We start from the raw sequence: 26,454 nt of genomic DNA, 5'->3' as shown, positions 1-26,454 counted from the left end.
TTCTGATGCAGGAATTCCTCCTCATATTGATACACATTCTGCTTTTGAGGATGAAATAATCTCTCTCAGTTTAGGAGCTGAGGTATATTTAATGTTTGTATATTTTTTTGATGATGCTTTGCTGACTAGTGTAATTTTTATGTTGTTTAAACATTTGATTTTTCCATAGTGCCTGTTCACACTTGTCTGAGTTTAGTATCAGGCATGTGAGGCAGTGGGATATGCTGATTAAATAAGTAACTGCAATGAGATGTTGTCACTGGAAGATTTGACAGTGATACTCAGCTTCTAAATCTTAGCATCCAGTTCTCTGTTGATTTTCCTTCATTTTGTATTAACAGAGTCACTGTGGTTGGAAAAGACCTTTAAGATCATCAAGTCCAACCATCTGTTTATGTTGCTGCTTCCATTTTCCCTGTGTCATCCTCATTCCCTCTGGTCTGCATAAAAGTCCCATTATTTTTGTATTCAGTACATACACAGTAAGCTGATATGTTACAGGCAAAGGATCCTGCCAGATCTGAACCCTACTGAGATAATTGTGGTGTAGACAGGGTTAGACTTTAGTCTCAAGAGCTTCTAACATACAGAGATGCACTCAAAGAGTAGGAAGGGAAATGGAAAAGCAGTAGACTGCTGAATTGGTTGTGGCAGATAATGAGGCAGGAATTATAAAATACATAGTTATTTTTATTTCTGGAAAGCCCTTCCCACAGCTATATACAAATGAGTTAATTTTGGGTTCTAATTCGTTCAGGAAAATCTTCACAAGGATGCTTATAGGCAATTCATTCATTTAGGAGAATCACAAAGTTGGAAAAGTTTAGTCACAAAATGGCTTTGCCCCTGGAGCCCTAGGGAAAGCCTGTTCTACTCATGGTGGAGTAGAAAGTTCGAGGTAGTCCCTGGCTCCTTCGTGGCAGTGCGGAACTGCTCAGCATCTTGATAGATGGTGAGAGGCTTCTGGATCTTCTCAGGATCTAGCAGGATGCTGGGAAAGAGGCAGATGATCTCTGAGCTGATCTTGATTCCTCATGGCATGGGGGTTTGCAGAGGTGCAGGCAAGATCTCTTCCAGATGTGCAGAGAGCACAATGTCGGTGGCACTTCTCACCACGTTGTGAGGTACTTTATGCCTTCTCCAGGTAAACTTGAGGCACTTAAGTTTCCAGATAGTTCAAGCCCAAAACATCAGGGGTAACTGGTCTGAAGCACGAGGCAGAGCAGAACACATTGTCCAAGCCCAGAGCAGTGAAGCAGAGCAGAACACATAGAGCATCTTAGCTCAGTTGATATTTGCCTGAGTGTAATGGCTCCTTGGGCCACAGAGATTCACCAATCAAAATGGCATTTGCAAAATTCACCATATTAGGTGAAACCAGGGCTTGCTTACCCTTATTTGGGCAAGACATTAATAAGTTTTTAAACACCTGTGGGTACCTGTTTATCACTTTGGGAGGGGACATAATGGCCCAAGTCTTTGTTTTCCTCCCACCTTTGCTTCCCCCATCAGCAGAAGGGTGGGGAAAGCCAGGACATGTTTTAGGCCTATTATCCTTCCATGACACTCTTTTAATATACCCCAGAATGGCATTGGCCCTCCTGGCCACAAGAGCACATTACTGGGTTATGGCCAACCTCCCATCAGCTAGGACCCCCAGATGCTTTTCCCCTTTGCTGCCTTTGAACAGGTCAGTCCCCAACTTACACTGAACCCTGGGATTGTTCTTTCCCAGGTGCAAGACTGCACTTGCCCTCATTGAATTTTATTACATTTCTTCCTGCCCAGCCCTCCAGGCTGTTTAAGTCTTGCTGAATGGCTGCACAGCCTTCTGGGGTAGCAGCCACTACACCCAGTTTGGTGTCATCAGGAAATTTGCTGGCTGTGCATTCTGCCCTCATCCAAGTCATTGATGAATATATTGAACAGAACTGGTGACAGTACTGACCCCAGTGGGACTCCACTAGTTACAGGCCTCCAACTAGACTCCATCCCACTGACCACAACTCTGTGACTTCTTCAGCCAGTTCCCAATCCACCTCTGTAGTTATTTAGGTCGCATAGGCAGTGCATTTCTAGTTGTGGCATGCCTTTGCGATGGTCTCGCAGATACCCAAAAGCAGAGTGATTTTAATCACCTGAGAAATGCAAACCTTTCTGGAAAGCAAACTGCCTGAAGCATTATGATGCTGTTAAAAGTTGGAATGTGTACATTTCAATCATGGAAGCAGAGCTGGGCTGTTTCTAAATATTTTAGGTGTAGGAATTGAATATAGGCTTGGGTAGCTCCTGAGTTTCAGTGGCTTTTCCTAAGAGATCATTAATGCACTTTACAGGTGCAGACAATCAAAGCATACTTGTAGTAAAATAAGCCAGTGGCCTATGAAATGCTGCATTGTTTAATGGCTTTTCTTTTACAACTTTTGATAATTTGTTTAATGTGTTTTCATGCACTTAGTTTTTTACCTGATCATGAAACATAAATACTAGTTGCTGAAATGTGTGAGCTAATCAGTCTTTGATCTCTCAGCATCTCTTTGCATAAAGACACTCCTCGATCATCTTTATGGCACTATGCTATGCTGGACTCACAGTGGGAAGCCAAGTCCAGTCCCAGTGCTGCACACAGTGCTCTAGATGCATTCTCACTGGTGATGAGTAGAGAGGAAGGATCACCTCCCTCGATGTGCTGTCATTGTTTTTATTAATGTAACCCAGAAGGCAGTTGGACTTTTTTCCTGCAGGAGTACGTTGGTGGCTCATTTTCAGCTTCTTGTCCAGTAGATCCTCTTTGGCAAAACTGCTGGCTGTCTGATAAGCTCCCAGTGTGTAGTGATGTATAGACCAGACCAGGTACACTTCTCTTTACTGAACTTGAATGAGATTCCTTTTGGCACCAATTCTGCAGCCTGTCCAGGCCCCTGTGAAATGTGGCACAACTATCTGCTGTGTCAGCCTTTTCTCCTGGCTTTCTATTGTTTGTAAACTTGCCCAAAGGTGCACTCTGCCCCATTGTCTACATCGGTGATGACTGGTTTAAGGCAGTCCACTCACAAGCAAGTCCCCAACATGGGAGGGAAAGCTGTGGGAATCCAGTGTAAGAGAGAATAATAACAAGCAGTGTATAAGCACTTGACCTTCATTCCCGCAGCGTCAGGGTGCCTCCTATGAGGGAGGAAAGATAATGGGAGACCTGGCCCAGGGGAAGAACAAGACATAACGTATGTTAAAAACTGGGCTGTACTCACCAAATTGTGTTGAAGTGGTGTTTGTAGGATGGGATAAAAGGAGTCACCACGAGGGTGATGGGAGCCTTTCTGGTATTTTGCTTTTGGCCCTTTGTCCTGCACGAGTCCTGTGCTTGCCTGGCCTGGAATAAAGAGGGCCTGCTTTAATCTAAACTGTGTTGTTGCATTTGTCAGATTACTGGCAGCAACAGAAAGTAATGTAAAAAAGCCTTGGGTTAAGAGGAGGAGTTTAATGAGATGATACAATAGCAAATTACCTTAGCCTGTTTCACAGAAAACCACAGCAGAAGCAGCAGCAGAAGGCAGCAATAAAATGTCTGCCCCATCCTTCAAGCCCTCAGCCAGCACAGCAGAACAGACCCACACCACAAAACTGGGAGCAGCAAGCAGTGACTAGAAACCGAAAGTCTCTCGTGCTACACTCTGAACTTCAAGTCCCATGATACTTTGCTTCAGTCAGCACTTCCATGGTAAAGCTGACATGACATCGGCATGGTATTGAATACTCTCAGTAGATTCTGTTGGCTGAGTCCCTGGCAGTGTTAAGTAGTGCTTGCCTTATTACCAACCTCTGAGGTTCTCACTAGTGACATGTCTCAAACTGCCCTTTGTGCCATTGCCATCTTCAGTGATACCTTGCAAACTAAAACATGTTAATGAGAAATCAGTCTTTTCCTTGGTGGTGAGTGAGTTTATACAGTGACAAAGCACTCTGTGATATTTTGGTAGAGGAATCATTTTAAGTCTAATTTGTTTCCTCAAACTTGAGAAAAGAATAGATATTGCCATATGGCATATGTTCATTTTAAATATAAACTTTCTTGAGAAGAAAATAAGGACATGTTTCTCCACAATATAGCGTTTACCTGGCATCAGATAATGTATGACAACCCAAGTTCTTATGCTTGTGTGCAATGAGGTGGAAATGTAGGTGTGAGACTCTCTTTCCTGTCTGAGTCATGTGGAACAATTTTGTCAAGAGACATAGAGAAACCAAATGGCCCAACTTTGTTCTAGTTGGTGCAGTACATTGTGTTTTAGGGAGTTTACAAGACAGATGACACTTTTGAAGTACAAAAATCATGCTATTATTTTGTACTTCTACCTAGCAGTGCCATAAATGATGTGTGTTGTCTCATAATACTCTAGGAAAAAATGATTTTGTCCTAATCTGGTTTTGATTTATTTCTTTGACATCTCCTGGGAAGCTGGAGAATAAAGTGAGATTTTCAGAATGCCCTGTGGGAGTGTAATAACATTTTATAAACCACTCCATCCTTTTCTTACAAGATCTGATGCACTGAAATATTAATGAATATCAATTTCACTGTTGTGTTATTCAATACAACTTTCTTTAATCCAGAAGTTGTCACTGTAGAAGTGATTATTTTTTTTTTTTGTTAAGCTTGATGGCAAACCATATGTCCTGTGTCCACGACTTTGAAAAACATACTGCAAACCAGGGAATAGTGCTTTCTTGTTGGGAGTTCTGTTTTTATTTGAGTTAGGTGCTATTTTCAGAGCCTCCATTTGGTGTCTCTAAAGACATGTAATTTGGCAGTATTTCATCTTAGCCTAAGTTTGCAGCTATCTCAAAAAATCCTAGTTAAATCCTGTGTCAGAATTATTTTTTTAGGTTTGCAGCAGGAGCTTGATCACTATTTCTCTTTTCCTGATTTGCCATTGTAGATACTGTCATGTATGCCCTGACTTATTAGCATTTTAGAAGTTCAGAGGTGTTGTTTCTACAATGAGCTTAGTAGTGCTATGAGCATATCCAACCTGTAAAAGAATTTTCCCTTTCTGGCTGCAGATCTTCCCCCAAGAAAACAGCCAGCAACACCACTCAGTCCCTCCTTGTCAGCTTCTGCCCAAGTCTGCTAGGGTCCACCCACTGCTCAGTGCAGTGTCAGAGGGTGAAGTGCAGTCATGACTTTTGTGAAGGGTGAGTTGTGTTGGCACTATGCTATAATTTATGTTTTTCTGTCCCATCTTCCTAATATCCAGGCCTGATGTGGAAGCCTCAAGCTTTTTCCTCTCAAGTGTCTTACTCTGCTTCCTGTGTGATCTGGTGTAGGAGATCCTGCTCTGGCAAGGGGGGTTGAATTAAATGATCTTTTGAAGTCTCTTCCAGCTCCTGACATTCTGTGATTGTGCCTTGACCTGACAGAAGGCTGGTATAATCACCAGGAACTGTTGCGGTGCTCTGGCTGGGCCCTTGGTCTAACATCTGTGAAAGGCAAGCTTCAGGGGTTTGAGTTAATTTGTGACTCGGGTTTAAACAGTGGGGCCATGTATTGCTCATCTTTGTCCTCTACGTAACTTTAGTTGCTTGTGCTTTAGCCTGCAGGTATTACTGCCTTGATCTATATTAAAAAAAGGCCTTGATTCTCTTAAGCATTGGAAGTATAGCAATGTTACAAAGAAAAACTCTGATAAACCTTTTGAAGTATGGCTGATGGTTGTCCTAGAACTGAAAGGGTTGGACTTGATGATCTGTGAGGTCTCTTCCAACCTTGGTGATACTGTGATACTGTGATACTGTGATAGAATGAGGTAGACCACTGCTGCTCATCTATCAAGATGATAATTGACCAATTACCCTGCACCACCTCTTACCTGTCGATCTATTTCTAGTCCTGGTCAACAAACAGAAACCAATAGCTGCAGCTGTTCTGTAACAGCTGCTTGAGGAATTTTATCAGAAGCCCTTAGAAGGTCTATATTGTACCCAGCCTTTGACAGTTATCTCCAGTTTCATGTCTTCCATGATTTCTAACAAGATAGGCAGGCACTGCATATTGTTAGTTTTGTGGCCGTGCTCTTCCTTTGCTTATCAGAGGCAAAAATAGTTGCTGAGTCATAGATTCATAGAGTCAGTTCTATTTACTGTCTGCATTTACATATAGTTCTCTTCTGTGGGAAGGCATTTTACCTATTTAAGGAATTACTCCTCTAGTGACTATACCAAAGTTTTTCCTCTGTTCATACTAGCAGCATGATTGTACTAGTAGTAATAGTGATCAAAATGCCTCTTAACCTAAATGGAAGACGTTAATTTTAATCATTCCAGCCTAGTGATGACTTCAGAAGTTTGTTCAAGTGAGTCTGGTAGGACTGGAAGTTTGATGTGCTGTTCAGCTCTGTTAGACACGTTTCATGAGCTGTACCTTCTTACAGTCACGGATGTTATCAGTTCTCAAAGAACAGCAATTTGCAGTAGTGTCTGTATCATTTAGCTGGAGACCCATAGGGACTATATGTATAATTGTATACTAGATTTACTTGGTTTCTTCCGTTTAAAACACTGTTTAATGTTTGAAAACTGCTGAAGAGTTTCCCCATGTGAAAAGTATCCTTAGCACCACAAGTTAAAGGCATCAGGCTTCATAAATCTTCCTCTCCTGTTTATGTTGTTTACTCTCTATAAAGATGTTCTCTGTGTTTCCTTCTGTCTCTGTCATACCATAACATACTGTCATTGAGCTTGGCAAAAGCTATCACAATCAAGGGAGAACTTCCTGTTCATGTAATAGAACATAGAATTGTGTCCTCTGAGATAAGCAGCAAAACCTGCAACCCTTCATGGGACTATTTCTGAAAGTTTTGCTGTTATGTTTTGAGAAAGGTGAATATTGAGTCAACATATTGTGAGTTTTTATTTCTGTGCTGGATGTGTCTTCCCTGTTTATCAGATTCTGTTCACAGATGCCAGTGTGTCCTGTTGATATTTCTACCTGATGAGTTACTTTAATGTTTGTAAAGATCTTGAAAACTCAATGTTCGTGTAAATTATTCAGAGGGAACCTTTCCTGCAATACATAATCACCTCCTTCCATAGCCTTGGTTGTTTATAAGTAAACTCCTGTTTTAGCCAAAGGTAGCAACAGCAAGGCATTCTCTGTGTGCAACTAATGCAGGCAAATGTTTGTTTCTCAAGTGCTGTAGATCTGCTGGCCAGCCTTGATATGTACTGAGATAATACAAGAACAACACTTGAACAAACTTGCCTGAGAGCAATGACCCTTGCATTTCTGCTCTGGAAGCTCTGTGGCAGTAATTTTTTGAGAAACAAGACAGCAGCTTGGAGATCTCACCTTCTCCACTACTTCCTCAGCCACATGAGGAACAGAATTAAAGCTAAGTTGTGATGCAACCTGTATTATAAAATTTTGTATCTTAAAAATATTCTTTTTTTCCCCCTTCTCTTTCATATTGGTGAGAGATTATAGTTCCAGATGTCGCTTTTTTGTGAGTTGTCCCTGTGGTGAGTCTCCAAGTCTGGCATTTACTACTAGTGAGCCAATACTAGGCAGATAACTGCAAAGCTTTGTGTCCTGTTCTCCTTTCGTTGGATACATAGCAGCCTTCCTTCATCTCCACAGAACAAAGAAACTTGTCATCTGCTGTGCCTTCCCATTAAGCTATTCCCTACTATGTAGGACCTAATAAGTCCTAAATTGGCTAGAATCCTGCTTCAGTGCTGAGGAAGGAAGTTTGTAGTTTGATTGCCTTGGGATCTCTGATCTGCAGAATATTCTGTAACTTGCTGAAATATTTCTCCTGGGTCTGCTAGTGTGGGAAGTTACTCCATTCTGTATAGCAGTTTTATGTTTCTTGAAACTTTGTCTGTTAATTTGGCTGCTGAGAGGGAAGGCAGAACTGTAGCTCCTTCTGGTTCATACTACATTGCCTTCTTCCCAGTCAACTGGTTACTTTTTTTAGCATCCTGTGGTTTCTTTGGGTTGCTGGTGTTGAGAAAGGGAAGTGGGAAGAATGTTATTGTCTCTTAAACTTCTCTGGGCAGTTGCATCACCAGTGCATCTGAGGTGAATGTGGTAAGAGAAAAATGAAGTTGCAATTAGGAAGAATTTGAAAATGAAATCCACCACCTGGAGATGCTATGAAAAATGTCATACAGTTCCAGTTAGCTTTCTCACAACTGCACCATAATCCTCCTGTGAGTGAAACACTTTCTAAAATGTTTGAAGTCTGCAGTAAGGCTTATGATTTTCTGACCTGTGGTCATAGCTGCTGAATAATGCAGGGAGACTTCTGCATCATTCCCATACCAAGTTGATTCTGTTTGAACAGAACCTGTTGTCTCCAGGCTATTTGCTGTTTCTGCACTGTGCTTATTTTGTATGCTGAGGCAGCATCAATTCGTTTCCAATTCTCCGACGTCTGGCTGTTGCGGCTTTACTGTGACGCACATGCAGACAGGGAATTTTACGGTGCAAGCAAACATTTTCTAGGAAGGGTCTTGCAATTGCATAGCTACTGCTAGATTTCTAATTGCTTTTCATGTGGGAAGAAATATGTAGATGGGTAAAAATCTTGAAAAAATTGTAATGATGCTGCACCATGTTGCTCTTTTTAAACCGGAACCTATTTTTTAACCCCTTTTTATCCACTTCACTCTCCCTGTGTACCTTATGAACTACTTTTCAGGGCTGGTGTGTGATGGTTTGGGTGTTCCCCGCCCCCCCACACTTTGGAAATCACCCAGACTGGACTCAGCCTGCTCTGGAGATAGGAATGAAGCTTATATTTACAGCTTAGCACAATATACAAACAGATATTTACAGTATATACAGTTATATACAGAAATATACAAGGTAAAAGGTAATACAGAAACACAACTCCCCTCCCAGAAACCTGAGTCCCCAGGAGGGGCTCTCAACCACCCCTTCACCTTCCCCTATCTATCTCAGCCTTACCCCAGTCCCAGGGAAGAATGGAGGTTCGGCCAAGGGGTTAGGAAGCAAAATGGATTAGTCCAAAATGGTGGGTGAGGTTAGAGAGTAAAAAACAGCTCAGCCAACAGCACCAGTGAGAGTAGTTACCTATGTTTTTATTTCTTCTTCCTGTACATCTCAGCAAGCCTATGAGTGAAGCAGACATCACCACTGTTTTCCTTCCACAGCCTGTAATCTAGTTCTTCTCACCAAAACATTCTAGCTTGCTTCAAACTAGCACATGGTGAAACAGATTAGCTGTTTAAATATGAAATTATTATTTATTCCTGTGAAAAATGTAATCATTGTAATGGAAGCAAACTAAAGGAGAATTTAAGTTTAGATTAAAATCAATAGTTATACAGATGAAATTATTTTGAGTTAGAGTCTGAATTGTCATTCCTGAAATACAGTTAATTGTTTTTTTATAGAAACCTCTGTATTGTTTGAGTAATTATAACTTCTTTATTCTTAAAGAAGATCTTTTTAATTTCTGTAAGAAGTTTATCAATGTAAGTTATTTCTATTCCCCATGTTATTTTTAGAAGATCAGTTCATGAAGTGGAATCCTGGTGTCTGCCGCAAATAAAGAGCAACCAGGCTGAACTCTGGGGCATTAAAAACTCATTATCTTTAGCTGTTGCTTTTCAGCTGTACTTCAGTTCTAGAATGTAATTAAGAAATCTGATTTCATTTAGCCCATGATGTCATCATTATTGTCATAGGAACCTATTTTAAGACTGTGGCAAATTATTTGTAAAAGTTGAAACTAGTCAATAATAATAATAGTCAGAAGTAGTCTATAAGCAAAGAAACAAGCTTAACTTGTTAGAGCTCCTGTTGTGGTACAGCTCTCTTGACTTTTAACTGGACCTTAAGTGTAGCAAATAAGGTTTGGAGTCTGTCTACATTTATCCTGTTTTTCCAAATCTCAGCATTTTGCGTACTGCAACGTTCTGTTTCTGTTTTTCTTACCAGCTTGGTTAAGTGTTTCAGGAGTTTCTCCACAGAACTCTTGTTTCGTAGAATTGACTCTGGAAATTCTCATTGATTAGCTGACAATTTAGAGAAATTAAAAGTGTGCTGGAACCAGAGCTATCAAACCTGTGATGCTAATAGACTTGACAGGAAGATTCTGATTGAAGGCGTGGAGAGAGGTGTGCTGTTAGCAGAGAAGCAGGTAGGCAGGCAGTGGCTTAGTGCAGGTGAAGCTCTGGTCTGTTTGCTGTAGCAACAGCAGGACGGTTGGAAGGAACCAGTGTTGATGATATGGCTGAAACCACTGAAAATTGAGCATTTAGCAGTCCCTTGTGAGATGTTTTTGTTCCTCCTTTGCCCTGTTACTGCACACATGTCTCTGGAGTGCACATTCCTGCAAACTGTAAATTCAGGGCTAAATGCTGAGGCCCTGGTAGAGCATTTTGTGTAACTTCGGGCTGCAGTTTGTGAAGATGCTCATTGGACTAATGAAGCAGATGGAGGGAATGAGAGAAGAAAGAAATGATGTTGCTTGTGATGAGACTCAGCAATGCTGGCATACTGCCTGTCCCAACTTTTAAAATATCTGCTTCCATTTTGAATTTTTTACCTGCTTCAAATGAATATGAAATTACTATGTCTATGTCAGGTGTATTGTACTTTGAGAGGTGAAACGTAACAACTATGTGTATTGATAAAATTGTTTTCTTCAAATGATATTAAGACCTTCTCTGTTGTGCTATGTTTTGAGTTATACTTGCAGCCCTAGGAGACATCATTAACCAAGAAGGTAGCTTTGGTTCATTGTTTGGTGCTGATTTTGATTTTGTTTGGATTTTTTTTCAGAGGGTGCTATTTATTTGAGAGTTAGATGCTTTTATCTGTTAAATGAATTACTTATCTTTATGTATTTAAGCCTTTTCTTTAAATTAGTGCCCAGATCTTTGTTCCTCAGCAGATTTCTCTTTTACAGTGACAATGTGGAGGATTAAGAAACAGGCCATATGGTAGTTTCTATAGCAATAGATTAAAAGCTCTGTCTTGTCAGATCTTGTAAGGTATGATGCATGAACTAGTTTGAGAAGGCACAGTTTGCATGTCTTGTGTTTTGGCAGTGCTGTTATGACAGTGGTATCTGGGACAATAACAACTGTGTTATGGGAAGGACTAGCTGACCTTTATTTCAAAATCAGGCTGAGTAAGCTCATTGTTTCGTCCTTTTCGATTACAGATACTCAGCAATGGACTATTTCCATATAACTTTCTCAGTATGTAAGGGGCAAGAAGCTTTAATTAAGGCAGGACTGTTTCAGGCAGTGGAGGCATCTGCTGAATCCATACCTGGGTGCCTTGTTAAATAACTTCTTGTCAGTCCAGAATTAAGACACCACAGTTTTACTGTTGACAGATGGGTGCATACATGTGCATTGTATGCCTGAGCTCCTCTGTAACAAAGGGGAGTTGAGTCTGTCCAACCTAGAAGGTGATTCAGCTCATGCTAACCTAGACATCTAGTCTCTGGTTTCCCAGGTTTCAGTTTTCTAATAGGACTTTTATAAATGTATGCCCAAAAGTAGATGTCTTAATCTTACACTGAATTGACTATTCCCACTCTATGATTTATAGTTAGCTTGGATTCTTGCAGTACAACATTACAAGCAGAAAGCTGAAATCAAAGCATAGTGAAGTAAGTTTTCACTATATAGGGTAATGAACATGCAGCATGCTTTACTTGTGCTTTGAAATACCCTGGTATGGGCTATTACACAAGAGCTGGTTGGTGTGTGTCCCCACCAGTGCAGGGTGCACATTCAGCATACATCCTGAATGTCAGTATTTCAGGCCCACTTTTTGTAAATGTCTCTCTCATTTTTCATGTGTGAAAGAATTAGATATGCTGCAGCATCACATGTACAGATGTGCATAACAGAGTCCTGTAAATACCATCGTGTCTGTGTTCAAGGTTGTACTTCTTACAACTGTGTCTATGTTGTAAAGGCACAGCTTTGCAACTGCTTTTGTTCAGTACTTTCTAACTAGACATTTGGTATAGCATTAAACAAGTTAAATGAAAAAACTCTTTTCAGGACTCTGAGTAATACAGTAAGTGAAAGTCTGAGGAGATGTATTTGAAGATGAAGAACTGCTTTTTTGTGATGCCTGGCCATTAGGTCTTGAGCAGATTGAGCCTTCTGGAGGCCTCCAGGATCAGGATGTCTGAGAGCCCTCTTGTGCTCTTCCATAGAACTGTACTTCCGTTAGAGAGCAAGTTCTATAAAATCTTGGAACTTTCCTTTCCTTTGGAAATGAAAATGAATGTTTTCATGCATTTGGGACACATTCTGCCTTGGTGTAGGTGGAGGCAATTTCACGTATGTCAGTGTAGTAGCACCTATGGATGTGAGGGAAGAAATGCGACTGCAAGAACAGAAAATATTACAGAGGAGGCTAAGGCCATGGAAGAAATTAAGTAAGGACTAACAGAACTAGCCTTTGGCTTTCTGTGTCCTAAAAGATTAAGCTAAGAGCAAGGGAGGCAGTTTGATAAAGGATCAAAATGGAATGTTGTCTGAATTGAATAAACTGGTTGTTGTTGAGAACTGGGATGAGCCTTTATCTCTAGATTAAAAAGAGGACATTAAGGAAAATGTTGACACCTTATACTGACGTCAAATTGCATTTTCTGGAAAATAGAAATGTATATCTGTGGTGACAGAGAGGAGGAAGCAGTGGTAATGCAGTTATTGCTTTTTACTGTAAAGATTGAAAGTCTTTTAAGAGTCTAGTGACTTTTAACTCGGGTAATGTCTTGAAAAGATGCCAAGACCACATGTGACATCCTAACATGCAAAAGAAACTTGATACTTTTAGTAGGAACTGGCATGTTTGAGGGGTAGGATTTGATAAATTAGACTTCTTGTGTCCTTATAGTTTGGCTGTTCAATCAGCAAGATTAAGTAGTAATGATGGATTTACAGAGAGGCTTTCAAAACAAAACAGAGTCAGCCTGAGAAGACATACCAGTGAAGCAAAAAATTTGTAGCAACAGGGAGAGAACTTGGAGTGGGAACAGCAGCAGTTGAAAGTCAATGCGATGTTGCCAGAGGTAACACTGGCATCGCGACCTCTGCGAGGCAGGGTAGAGCAGCCACTGCACTGGACACCATGAAGAGATACCATATGGCTAGTGGAATAGTAACTTCTAGTGACTTGAGGAAATTTAGGCTCGAGGTGAGGAGAAAGTTCTTCACTGAGAGAGTCATTGGGCACTGGAATGGGCTGCCCAGGGAGGTGGTGGAGTCACCGTCCCTGGGGCTGTTCAAGTCAAGATTGGACGTGGCACTTGGTGCCATGGTCTAGACTTAAGAATTGTGGTAAAGGGTTGGACTTGATGATCTATGAGGTCTCTTCCAACTTTGTTGATACTGTGAAGAGATGCATCCCTGGGTACAAAAGGCACAAGGTGTATAATCCAGTTAGCTGTGACAAGGCCTGCAGAGGGTTGGAAGCTTCTATGTCCAAAAGGAGTTAGCTTAAAAATTTCCAGAGTTTCCCTCTTCTTGTGCACTTCCTGAGTCTTGTAGAGTACAGATGAGAGAATTTGTGTTATGCAGTCAGTAGCGTGTGTAATAGCAAGGAGCAATGGGTGTAAGTTGCAGCACGAGAGGTTCCGCCTCAACACAAGGAGGGACTTCTTTACTGTAAGGGTCACAGAGCATTGGAACAGGCTCACCAGGGAGATTGTGGAGTGTCCTTCCCTGGAGACTTTAAAGTCCTGTCTGGATGTGGTCCTCTAATCTGTGTCAGATAGTATTGTCTTGCTCTGGCAGGGGGATGGGACTCAATGATCTCCTTGGGTCTGCTCCAACCTGTAACAACCTGTGAAATGCTTCAGTGCTGTGGATACGCTCTTCTCCTTGGAGTTATCAAGAAAATTTTAACAAGATGACAGCTCATAGAGAAAAGAATTAATTACCATCTCCGTATTGAAGTTGGTTTTAAACATTCATATGCTAGACTTCAGTTGAGAGGAAGAAAAATGACCCAGAAAATTCAGGAAAATGGTAACTTATTGCATGGATGTAAAATAAAGTACAATTTCTGAAGAAAGAAAAGCTAGTATGTGTTATTGTATTAATTTAAAAATGTATTAAGCATCTGACTAACATCACCATAGTGTCTAAGCAGATAAAGAAGGCTTAGCAGGAGATGGTGTGCTTTATCTTAAATCCGATACAGGGGAGGCCTGTGCATGCATTGAAAGAATTTTGAGGTAGGCAGTGCTGAACTGTTTCATCATCATGATTGCCACTGTTACACTCGTTTTTCAAAGTATGGCTAGAGACCATGATACAGGATGTAAATATCAGCATAAATTAATGTAAGATAAATTTCATGTGGTCATGGATTATTTGGAGAAGATAATCCCATTCTCTTTACCCTTAAAATTGTCATCATTTTTCTGAATGCCAGATTTTGGGATGTGGCATGTGTTTTGCCATGAAAGGCACTGTGTGTTACTGATTGATTACCTCAGTCCTGCGTAAGCCAGCAGGATCTTGCCTCTGCATAGAGCCTTACTGTGTTGTTCAAGCTCTGTGTGGGCTTTAAATCTCTCAGCTGTCTTCGAAGTAGACATTTTTTTTTCATCTGTTTTACATGTGGGAAAACTGCTGTGTAGGTTGATAATGTGTCTCTGCTCTCTGAAAATTCAGTAAATAATGTCAGAGACTTGAGAAGCATTCCACATGTTGCTGTTTTTAGCTTCAAAGTATGTTTCATCTAAGGTAGTCTGTTAACATCAAATATAAATCGCAGCAGAGACAAAGCTTAGAAAAACAATGTTGTCGTTCCACGCTGTAGCAGTGAAATCCTTATTGACATTGTCCTTATAGCCCCATTGTGTTGTTTCTGTTTTGTCTTTGAATTGTTGCTTATTTGGTATACCAGTCATTCATCTGCGTCCTTCTGCTCTTTCATGAAGTGCAGCACCATTGCACTGAGAAGTGTTGAAGACTTATTGTTGTCTGAGGAGTTAAGAAAAATGTCCTTTCTTCCCTTTTGTGCTGGATTCTTTCCCAGGTTTTGTGTTCTGCTCTACTTTGTGCCACAGAAACAATGTTCCTGATGCGGGTGTCCCTTTGTTTTGATGTTTAGCCATCCTTGAAGGCTGTTTACTGCTTCATGTGCTCTCTCTCCTTGTGGATGCTCTCTTAAATCGCCTGGCATCATGACAAGTTATTTAAAACCACAAGTAGGTACTAGCTGTTTGGCTTTTAAGTTTTTTGGGTAAATTCAGAGACACACATTTTCCATAGTGTAAGGAAAGAAGGTACAAGTTGTATAAGATCAAAGCATCCAGTATTTATACTTTCTGAAAGTAATCTTAGCATGATTCATCGCGGGCTAGCTGGAAATTCGGTCTTTATTGACTCTGCCATCTAAGAGAAAAAAGAAAATAGGTAAAAACTAAAATAGTAATTGGAAATAGCTCCTGTGGAGCAAAGCTATTGTGAAGCAGATTGATTCAGCAGTGGCAGAGTTGCTTTATTGATTGTGAGTCCTTAGTAAATTAAAAAGAGGACCAAATGCATTAATCTTCTGCATGCATGTGTATGCGTGACAGTGACAGTTTAGAATGTTCTGCCAGGATAAAGATACATATAGCAGTGTGGGAATATTACCTACCCCAGTCAGTAGTAGGTTTGTCAGAAAAGAGCAGAGTTCTTCAACGTCTCTTCTGCGTTAAACATTCTTCACTTCGATGTAAAAGGGTTAGCAGTTCTCCTACTTGGTTTTTTTTAAGCATTTGGGTGCAGTTACTCTAGATAAAGGAATGAAGTATGGGCATTGCACTAATTCTTTTCAGGTGTTTGCAGTGTATTCCTTATATTTGATTCTCTGTCTGAATTGCAGTGTCAAATTTGTTGTTAATGGAAAAAGTGTAAAATGTATTCTAGCTGGCAATCTCTGCTTCATAAGCAAAAGTCAGTTTTGGATTTGGATTTTTGGTTCTTCCAATTACTGCTAATTACTTAATGTCGTTGTCCATTTGCGAGTAAATTATTTTTACTTTCCTCCTCAGATCATTACAGATTGTCATAAGGAAAAAAATAATTTAGAGGGGGGGCAGCCACACTGTATGAGATGATAGTATAGAAGGTTTTCCTCCACAGATAGTAAGAAGCACGGGCAGAGCTGGGATCCTGTGCTGGTGAGGGCTAGGCTTGCCAGATGTCATGTAGATAATCTGGTTTTCAGCCTCAAATTTTGCACCATCAGAAATTTTGTTTCACGTATTTGTTGTTGAATTAACATAGCTGAAGTTTGTTGAGGAGAACGTGGTCTTATCTTTTACTGTTTTCCTGCTACTTCTGCCTGAAAATTGGGCTACTAGGGGTAGTTTTGTGGTCTGACGTTACCAACATACTATCTGTTCAGAGCTGTCTGAGCCTCTGCTATTTTGGATGCATAGCTGTTAACAGGGCAGAGGCTGAGGAGCATCTTCTGTGAGGAGACTCTGGGGACATGCTGTTGGTAGGGTAAAATTCATTGGAGATGCATGAGGTAAAGAAGCAGAGAAGGCAGGAAGCTGGAAGAATTGTTTCCCACTAGTTCATACAGTCCCCAGCGTGGCACATTGGAAGTGAAAGGGAATGAGGTCCTCTTCTGGGCCCTGGAGGCACATGAGAGCTAGAAGTGTAGAGGACTCCACAGAAGTCCCCTTGACTCTTGGAGGAAGTGCATTTTTTGAACATCATCTGCAGTATCAGAGATTTGTGGCTAGTACTGACTGAGAAAGAGGCACATTGAGGATTGAGTCTCCAGGGAGGAATCTGGACAGTCTCACGCTCAGTTTATTCTGCTGTGCTTCTGAGGAACCCAGTCTCATTCATTCACACCTGTCCCTCTAGCAGTGAGCTAGAGGCAAAAGACCAATTTAGATAGCTTCTCTCCCATTTGTCCAACCACTTTATTTTCCTTACTTGCTGGTCACGATTAGTTACCCTCTGGTTTCTTTGCCTTGTCAGGTAGGTGCATCTTTTTGCAGAGACCTGCACTTGCATACTGCATGGGACACCTTCCCGTCAGATTGTGTGTTCTCCCTGTGCTTCTTTGAGGACATCTAGAAGAAAATGCTAACTGTGTGGGAAGTAGTATATTAGCAAGTAGCTGCCACTTGTGTAGCTGCTCAAGTGTTTCATACTGTGTGTGTGTGGAGTCAGTCAAAACCTAATAGCTGATAGCTATTAAGGCAAGTATTGCTTTTATTAGCAGCACCAGATGTGAAGGGGTAGCCCTCCCAGTTTGCATAACCAAAGATACTTTCCACATATTTTATATACCCTTGCAGTAATACATATTCATTAAATTTCTGGGAAATTGTTTACATATGCATGAAATAATTTAAATAGATTAAGTCTTTTTACTTCTCGGTCTGTGCTGTCACACTCTGACCCTCCAAGAACATTATAGTCTCTTGTTGATATTCTGGCCAACTTCTTAGTGTGTGAATATCATACTCCCTTTGTTCTCTGCAGCAGTGTCTTGTCTTTGTTCTAGCCAACTCAAGGCCTCACTGCTATTTATGCCTAGAAGTCTAGAGGCTGCACTCTCTTAACTAGTGGGGAAGTTTCTAACTGTAAGAAAAACAATTAGTAAGTCTCCCTGCTTCAATAGTCATTTATTCAGAGTTTACAGGTAGGCTTTATTCCTGTTCCCCCATATCTCTCTTCCCCTTTTAACCCCACTTTGTTACTCTCATCATTTCCTACCTTAAATTTAGATAACTCAACAGGAGAAGCTGCGTCACTCCATGTGGGTGGTACTACAGCATGCATTTTTTCCCTATAAATGTAAATGCCATTGTAGCTTGCTTCAGTGTGCACAACATTAAATAATAAATCTTGCAAGTGGTAATTTGTAGTGTTTAAAAGTCTTGCTTATTCAGTCTCTGTCTTGCTGGGTTTTTGTGCTGAATGACTGATCATTGTGCCACTGTTTTCTTTGTCAAGTGCATCTGTATGCAGAAGCAGAACTGTTTAATTTGTTTCGATCTGGCAAACTGTAGTAAGTCTGCTTTTAAGTTGCATTCTTGGGAGGTTACAAATCAGGTGGCAGCACTTTCATGGTGCTAATTCTCCAGTGTAGCTGGAGCTGCTGACTTGAATAGTTTTTGACTGCTTGTATTTTTTGGTAAGGGTTCTGTAACTTGTTTGGCTTGCTTAAATGACCTCCTCCTTATTTTCCACAGCAAGAGTTTCTCTCTTTTGGGAAATGTAAAAGGATAACATTCCTAGCCCAAGCAGAAGCAAAATGTAGTACTGCCATCTGGGCTGTGAAATTGAAATAAATATAGAAGCATTGTCTCAATGTATTGTCATGGCTAGAAGCCAGGTGGTGAATAATGAAAAGATGGTCTGGTAGTTGGCATGTTAGTCAGGATCTTGGGAGGACTGCATGTGCTCCTTGTGCTGCAAGCCTCCAAGAGTGCTCCTGAGTGCTACCTGGAAGTCCTTGTTTCGTCTCAATCTGCTGTGAATGGATAGGCATTTCCAGAGGGCATAGGGTCATTGCACATCACATAGCTCTACATTTTAGACTAGGGTGAATCGTTCTTTGCAGATGCTTGCCTCTGTCGGCATAGACTTCACAAAAAGACAGTAGCAGACTGCCTTAGCCCTGGTTAGCCCAGACCTAACATTCAGAAGTCTGAATTACAGCAAATGAGTTGTGTTAGTTGAGGGGTAGTAATCCTTTCTTAGCTCACAGGTGCACAAAGGTATGGAGCAGTGCTGCTATGTTCTTGCACCAAAAGTTACTACTGTGGGAAAAATGTATTTTGTATTTTAGTTTATATACACCACATATATTTGTGACTGCCTCAGATTTTTTGAACACGACACTGAAAGGAGGAATCTTAAGGACAGAGACCTACAGGCAGCTGTTTTCATGGTGGTGTTATGATGAACACATTGAAGAGGCAAACAAAGCTAGCACATGAAAATGCATGTATATAATGCTCTCTAAGTCATGCTCATTCATAGTGGCTGGTTGTGTTTCTTTGTAGATTGTGATGGATTTCAAACACCCTGATGGCCACACAGTGGCAGTTATGCTGCCCCGATGCAGTTTATTGGTGATGGCTGGAGAATCCCGATACCTGTGGACACATGGGTATGTTCACTGCTGATAACAGAAGCTAATACCTATATGTTGTTTGTTTGCATTAAGAACATTATGTATTTAAAATTTCTCTCAATGAAATAAAGTAAAATGTTATAATTAATACACAAATTCACTCCTTTGCTCAGATGCTGGTCAGATTAAATTGAAAAAAAGAGAGGATTTTAGGAAGCTAATTTACAGTCCCTGAGCTGCAGTTTTCTGCTGCTGTCACAAGTGAAGTTTTGCACAGAAACTGCTCCCAGTTACATCTGTGATGTCAAAGTCTTCAGTGACTCTGAGCTGGCAAAAGAATTGATTGCAGTACAATTAGTTTCACAGTTTCCTTTATCTTTTTTCAGCCCTCAGCTTTTCCCATTGGCTCCCATGTGCTGAAAGCTTTAGAGAAGGGCTGACTTGAAGACAGTGACTTCTGCTGCGCATAGAGCATACGGGTGACAAAGGGGAGACTTCCTGAGCTCTTCCTGGCTGCTTTAGGGACATTTTTAAATACTGATAAGGCTGCATTTTACTGAGTTGGTTTGGGATCTTGGTAAAGAGATTTCTGTAATTATGCCTTGAAGGTTTTCTTATTGTAGAGTTTAAGTACATGCTTTTAAAATCATGCAGCACTGGGAGATAGTTGCAATAGGGAACGCTGAAATTGGTGAAAAGGCAAAAACCTTTGTGGGTTTCAAAAGTGACAGTGATTCACTTCAGGAGAATCTAGAAACCCTCATACTGGGCCGAAATGCCCCTGGTAAAAATTTCTTCCTTTGACCCAAGCCACCACAAGTTAGAGCACTGAGTTGGAGACACTGATTACGTTGTGTAAATTTAAACATCAAATCTTTTTACTGGCAGAAGTTTTTCCTGCCTTTTAATTTTACTGGCAGCTCCATGAGACTGGGCTGAGGCCAGGTTGAGATATCAGCCTGGGAGTCAAAGCCCAGATCAGTAGTTCAGTCCTCATGCACAGACAGAGCTGGGATGTGTCTGGGACAAGTCTCCCAGGGGAAGGAGAGGTGGCCTTTGCAGAGGCTTCTAGCTGTCTTTCTGACAGCTTTCTCCAAGGCCACCAGCTCTGCTTTTCCCAAGCTGGCTCTGGGCAGCCAGGCTTGCAAGAAAGTGACACAGGGTGCTTGCAGTATTTGCTAAGAGTCATTCAAGTTCGAGTAGTTACCTGCCTGGAAGAGCTAAGAACTGGGATGAGATTATTCCTTAACTCATTTGTACTTTTAATTGATGGTTGTATTTTGAGAACCAATGACATAAACTACATTTAAAATTACTATCCTAGATCTTTCTACTCCTGTATGAGTTATTCTCATCCCTGTGCTTGTCTGCACTAAAAATAGGTTTTCTATATATTTTTAAAAGTAGTAGTGGGTCAGGTTACTCAAATGAAGTAGTAAGCTTCCATCATGCTAGTGGAGCATACTCTTGTAATCAACAAGATTAATCATCCATTAAGCAACTGTAGTTAATTCACTTGCATGCATAAGTCAGGATATATTAAAGATCATTTGTGATGCCTTTTGTTTGCTCCTCAGAAGTCACATTAGAGAGCAAAAGGTTCCATTTGACAGTATTTCCAGGATAGTTTCAAATGTGCATATTTGGATGCCAAGGAAATTAGAGACTTTATCTGACCCTTTTAACAAAGTGCACGGGAAAAAGATTCTTGTTCTGTTCTCTCTGAAAGAGAAATATATGGTTAAGAAATAAGCTCTGTGGTGTCATCAACTAAAGCAAAAGATAATGTACTATTTTTGTCTCCTATGTGAAAGTAAAATTACTGTTTTTTTTCTGATGAGGTTCATTTGTGGTGAGGTTCGGTTGTATGAGGTTTTTTTGTTTGTTGTTTAGTTGTTGTTTTTTTTTTAATAAGTTCATTTTTGCATGGATAACCTGCCAAGCACAGAGCAGCATTGTATTTTTGACTTTGAGTATCATGTTTTAAGCCCAGCCTTTATCTGGAGGTCTTGCTTGTAGTACAGGCAAAAAGAAATTACAGAGGGAGATTGAAATTGCAACCTTGAAAAAGATGGTATTTCTGTTCCTGTGCAGGTACAAAAGAAATCAAATAGAAAATCTACAATCTCAGGATTCAAACTTTTCCCATTGAAGGAGTCTTAGAAATCCTCAGCTGATCATTTAATCATAGCTTCATTATCTGCTATGATCCCATCCTTTCTTTGGCTGCCTTCAGGAGATTTCCATTCTCTGGGCTGCTCCATGTCTCTTTTTGGCAACATCTTTATGGAGACCTGCATTGTGCTCTTGTGGCCAGGAGGGCCAATGCCATTCTGGGGTGTATTAAAAGGGGTGTGGCTAGTAGGTCGAGAGAGGTTCTCTTGCCCCTCTACTCTGCCCTGGTGAGGCTGCATCTGGAGTCCTGTGTCCAGTTCTGAGTCCCTTGGTTCAAGAAGGCCATAGCTGCTTGAGGGAGCCACAAGCATGATTTAGGGAATGAAACATCTCTCTTACGAGGAGAGACTGAGGGAGCTGGGGCTCTTTAGCTTGGAGAAGAGGAGACTGAGGGGTGATTTCAGTGTTTATAAGTGTATAAAGGGTGAGTGCTGAGAAGATGGAGCCAGGCTTTTCTTTGTGATGCCAAATGGCAGGACAAGGGGCAAAGGGTGGAAGTTGAGGCATAGGAAGTTCCCTGGAAACATAAGGAAGAAGTTTTTCCCTGTGAGGGTGACAGAACACTGGAACAGGCTACCCAGGGGAGTTGTGGAGTCTCCCTTTCTGGAGATATTTGAAACCCTCCTGGATGCATTCCTGTGTGGTCTCGTATAGGTGATCCTTCTCTGGCTGGGGGCTTGGGCTAGATGATCTTTTGAGGTCCCTTCCAGCCCCTGACATCCTGTGATTCTGTGGAACATCAATGTACTGCTTCCTGATTTCTGAGCAGAAAGGATCTGCACTCTTTTTCCCTGTGACTGGGTTAGAGATCAGCTTCCACATAGTAGGAAAGATGGCATACAGCAGAATATGGGAATGCTGATCGGGCTGCAGGTTGCCTTATCAGCATTTGAATTGTTCTTTTTTGTTTAACTACAGGCACTGATCAGCAGTTTCTGTCATGTGCAAAAGATTCCAGGAGAAATCTGAGATGAGACCAAGTGCTCTGTTTTATTAAATTTTAAACCAAGTCCCCTCTCTTGGTGCAGCCTGTGAGGGTTAAACCTGGCAAACCAGTATGAACATCAGTTTTATACTGAGAGTTTGTTGTGCTGGGAGTAAAGTACTTTGAAGTAGCATCACTAAAAGACCAATTCCCTAGAGATGTTTTTTGTTGGCTTCGGTTTAGTGTTGTTTCTTTTTAGTCATTTGTGTGGTGGGGTTTTTTTTTTGTTTGCTTGGTTTGGGTTGATTTTGTTTAGTTTTTGAGGAAATTTCTGCATTAATCTCCTTGATGAGTAAATACAGGAAGCGTTTCAGAGTGAGAGTAACAGCTTTGAAGCTATTTCCCTAAAGAGCTTCCATTTGGATCTGAGAGTATCTACTTTTTCCCACGTGTGAGTGATGGGAAACTACATATGGGTGCAGCTGTTTCTCTTCTTTCATGTTTCACATTTTGCTTTCTCATTTCCTCTTAACTTTGAGAGAGTTCCATTGTAGAAATATTAAAACTAGTTTTAGTATTTTTTTGTAGTATAAACCTGTTGATAAAATTGAGACTTCTGTCACCCCAGGACAGTTACTGAATCGCGTTGATTTTTGTGAATTTTGTCCTTGTGAAAATATTTTTGTGTTCTATTTATGTGTCAAATCCAGAAGTATCTTAAGAAGCTGTTTTCCCAGTTTGTTTGCTCGATAGGTAGATTTTGGTCAAGAAAGATACACAGAAGAGTTTTTCCTCTTTAGACATTTTGGCAAATCTCCTAAGTGCTACAATCTTTGTGCATTCTATTGTCAATAAATAGAAAAGCAATTCTGTTGGAAACCAAAATTCATTGGAAAGGCCCTTTTGTAACAAACTTCAAGCTGCTAATGTAGAACTCAGCCAGTTCTATGCTTTTATACCCATAGGCACCATATTTAGTAGTGTATTTTAACAGACACATTATTTAATATACAATAAATACATTTATTTTAAAAGTCCTAGAAACTAAACAATCAAACTTCATGAAAGGAAAAAAAAGGGATGGAAGGGAAATGTAATTATTTGCAATAAAACAACACTTTAACATAATTAGTTTGTGTCAGCTCTTCTTTGTTTCTCTGAAATTAAATAGCATGTTGTAATCACGCTTGTCACAGTATGTAAGAATTGCTGTCTTATAAAGATGGATTTTTTTTTTTCTGATGTAAATTGAATTATTCTTTAATTTTGTCTTATTTTAAGGATTACACCCCGAAAATATGATGTCATTCAAGCATCTGAGCTTGGGCAGAAAGTTGGAACAATCACTCCTGATGCTGGAGATTTAACACTGAATCGAAGAGAAACGAGGACATCATTTACATTCAGGAAAGTGAGGAGAAGCCCTTGCAATTGCAGTATGTGTCTTGAGGTGATCTTCCAGTAAAAATTACTGTTTGCCACCAATATGTAAGCCTATTTTTCTAGCAGACTGCTTTAGCCTTCTGGGTAGTTTCAGCAGTCCTGGTATCCATTACAGAATGGCTCAGGGTGAGGCACGCTGTATGGCTTGAATTAGTTGCATTCGTGTGGTTACCGCAGTTTCTTTATACAGGAAGGTGTTTGACTTGCTCCAGAGCCAAGCAGCTAATCTGGAATCTTGCATTTCATTGGCACCTCAACTGCCAGAATAATGTGACAGAATAGAAGTAGCTACTGTTCTTCAGCCTTCTGTCAGTTTTGTTTGTTTCTTATTTGAAGGGGACTGTAAGTTATGAAAATAAGTACGTTAGAGAAAGAGAAGCAGTCACATTTGCAGTGATAGAGGTGTGTAAGTGCCTTAGGGCAGTACAGATAGTAGTGGATTGGCGGCTCAGTGATTACATGGAATTGAAGTACATTTGTGCTATCAGAACAGAATTTTAGAGGCTGAATTGCAAAGATGCCATGATCTTTGGTTCTAGGGGCACTGTCTCAGTTTTGAAAATGACAACCTTGTTAACAGAGCAAGATGAATCATTGCCACAAACAGCTTCAGGTATAATGTGTGCAGGTTGCTTGGTTTTAGGTCATCAAACACTTCTGCAACTTGACCTCCTTTTCATTTTTTAAAAGGCAAAGGATGAATGAAGCATTTTTTGCATTTTAATATTCCACTTTAATTTTTTTTTGCTAAATTGAGTGTAACAAACAGGAATTATTAATTTTTTTTCTTTTTATCTGTTGCCATGTCTAGTTTATCCGTCTGTGTGTGACAGCCAGAGAGAACAGCAAAGACAGATACTACAACCTTCATTTCCCCACAATGAGATGGAGGCCTCCAAGCTGGAGCAAGAGTGTGTACACAAGGTCTATGAAGAGATTGCCACACACTTCAGCAGTACCCGGCATAGCCCTTGGCCCCGAATTGTTGAGTTTCTCAGGTCTCTACCAAAAGGATCAATAGTGGCCGATGTTGGCTGTGGTAATGGGAAATATCTGGGCATCAACGAGGATTTGTACATGGTAAGTAGTAGCTTCTGTCTTTTGTTTTCACTGGTGCTAGTGATTATTTCATCATGCAGTTTACAATGTTGGAACTTGAGTTGTGGGAAGAGTGCCAAGAACAAAGAGCTATTTCCTGATCCAATATCAGTTACAAGTTGTGTTAGGCTTCCAAATCCATTCACTGCGTGCTGTATCCTTTTCTTTTTTCAAAGCCACTTTTGCTTTGCAAGGCCAAAAAAAGCCAGTAATGGGGGCAGTGGATTGAAAATTTTGTCATGAATGCTTTAGCCTTTTTAGATTTTGTTGTCGGGTAAGCTTATTAAAAGGGAAAATCATTGGGTAATTTGAACACTTCCAATTTTTTTCACTTGGCTATTGGGTGAGCAATGCAATGTATGGGTCCCTGAAAACTCCATCGGCAGCACTATTCCTATATCTTCTCCAGTTCCCTTGGGCTTGGTGTCATGGCTCATTTGTGAGTGATATTTTGTTTGGCGGTCCCACTGTAACCCTCCGCATAATCCCAGTAAATATGACAACATAAAATTCATGGGGGAGTGTGGGAATGCAAAGCAAAGAAGGATAATAACAGGCGGATGCTAACCTTGGTTCCCACCAGCTGCTGGCTACCTCATCTCGGAAAGGATAGATAGTGGACATCTTGTTAATGAGAGAAACAAGGTGGAGTTTGCGCAGAGGACTGGGTTGTCCTTGCCTAATTGTGGTAATGTGTAGGTGTATGCTCTATGCTCAAAGACTATATGAGAGAACAATCAATAAAGAGTCTCTTGCATAATTCACATTGAATTGTCTGGAGTCCATGTGGCATTGCTTTGGATCACACTGATCTGCAAGGCCCTTGACCATGTCTCCTGTGGCAGTTAACAGGTAGCTGCAACAGGGGAGTATCAGCTTTGGCACATGTTTTTGGCCTTTCATTTCCTCTTCTTCATTTCTGGTCAGTTCTGACATAATTTTTGTGTTGTTCTTATCACCTTCACTATCTCAATGTACACATAGCCTAGTTTTACTTCCCTTCCTATCCTGTCCCAAGACATGAAGCACACACAAATATGAATCAAGAGATAGTTATTGTTGCAAATATTTCAAAGACATTTTTGCAAGAGCCAAACTTCCTGTTTGTTTTTTTTTTTCTCAAAAGAAATCTTCCTGAGAGGTGTGCTTTATGGTATCTGCCCCTCTCTGTTCCAGAATTGTCTGATTCTTCCATGTGTTTGTACTGTGAAACACTTTGAAATCTGTCAGTCTTGAAAATATCTATGGAAGGCAAAAATTCATTATTAATAATAAAAGTCACACTTGTATGTCTGTTTCAGGACTTTTTGTCCTGCTATTTATATTTGACTAGAAAACATAAGTTGCTATTTGCAGCCGTCTTTATGAGTAATGGATGTATTTCCGTTCTGTTCTAATAAGCTATAACAAACCCAACTGATTTATAAGCAGGCATGTTTATGCCTGACTGCTGTTGTCTGAAATAATTATTAATGTTCAGTACATTTCAGACATTTGGCTGCTGTAAGAAAAATCACCAAACCTAACTAGAGGAGGAGTAAAATTCATGAGGATACCATGAAAGTTATCTGGTCATAGAAAGAATTTGGTAAATCACTGTTGTGTAGGTTTTTGGTAGACTTCTAAGGTGAAATGCCTGCAAGATGCTACATTCAGAAATGGCCAGCACTGGCCTGTTTTCTGGAGTCCACAGTTAATAAAGGGAAAG

At 40.5% G+C, this 26,454-nt stretch overlaps 1 protein-coding gene across 4 annotated transcripts in view; it reads left to right on the top strand.

Moving 5' to 3' along the window:
* The window catches only part of ALKBH8 (alkB homolog 8, tRNA methyltransferase), a 57,816-nt gene that overhangs the window by 18,843 nt on the left and 12,519 nt on the right, over positions 1-26,454 (top strand). For all 4 annotated transcript variants that reach the window (XM_064170971.1, XM_064170978.1, XM_064170987.1 and 1 more), the window contains 4 exons: positions 12-82; positions 19,035-19,141; positions 23,487-23,641; positions 24,460-24,728. In XM_064170971.1, the coding sequence (XP_064027041.1) occupies positions 12-82; positions 19,035-19,141; positions 23,487-23,641; positions 24,460-24,728 (602 nt within the window). The remainder of the gene's footprint in view (positions 1-11; positions 83-19,034; positions 19,142-23,486; positions 23,642-24,459; positions 24,729-26,454) is intronic.

Source organism: Pogoniulus pusillus, chromosome 3 (assembly GCF_015220805.1).
Source record: "Pogoniulus pusillus isolate bPogPus1 chromosome 3, bPogPus1.pri, whole genome shotgun sequence".
NCBI lineage: Eukaryota > Metazoa > Chordata > Aves > Piciformes > Lybiidae > Pogoniulus > Pogoniulus pusillus.
Note: the sequence above shows the minus strand (reverse complement) of the source record. Positions and strands in the feature narration are given on the sequence as shown.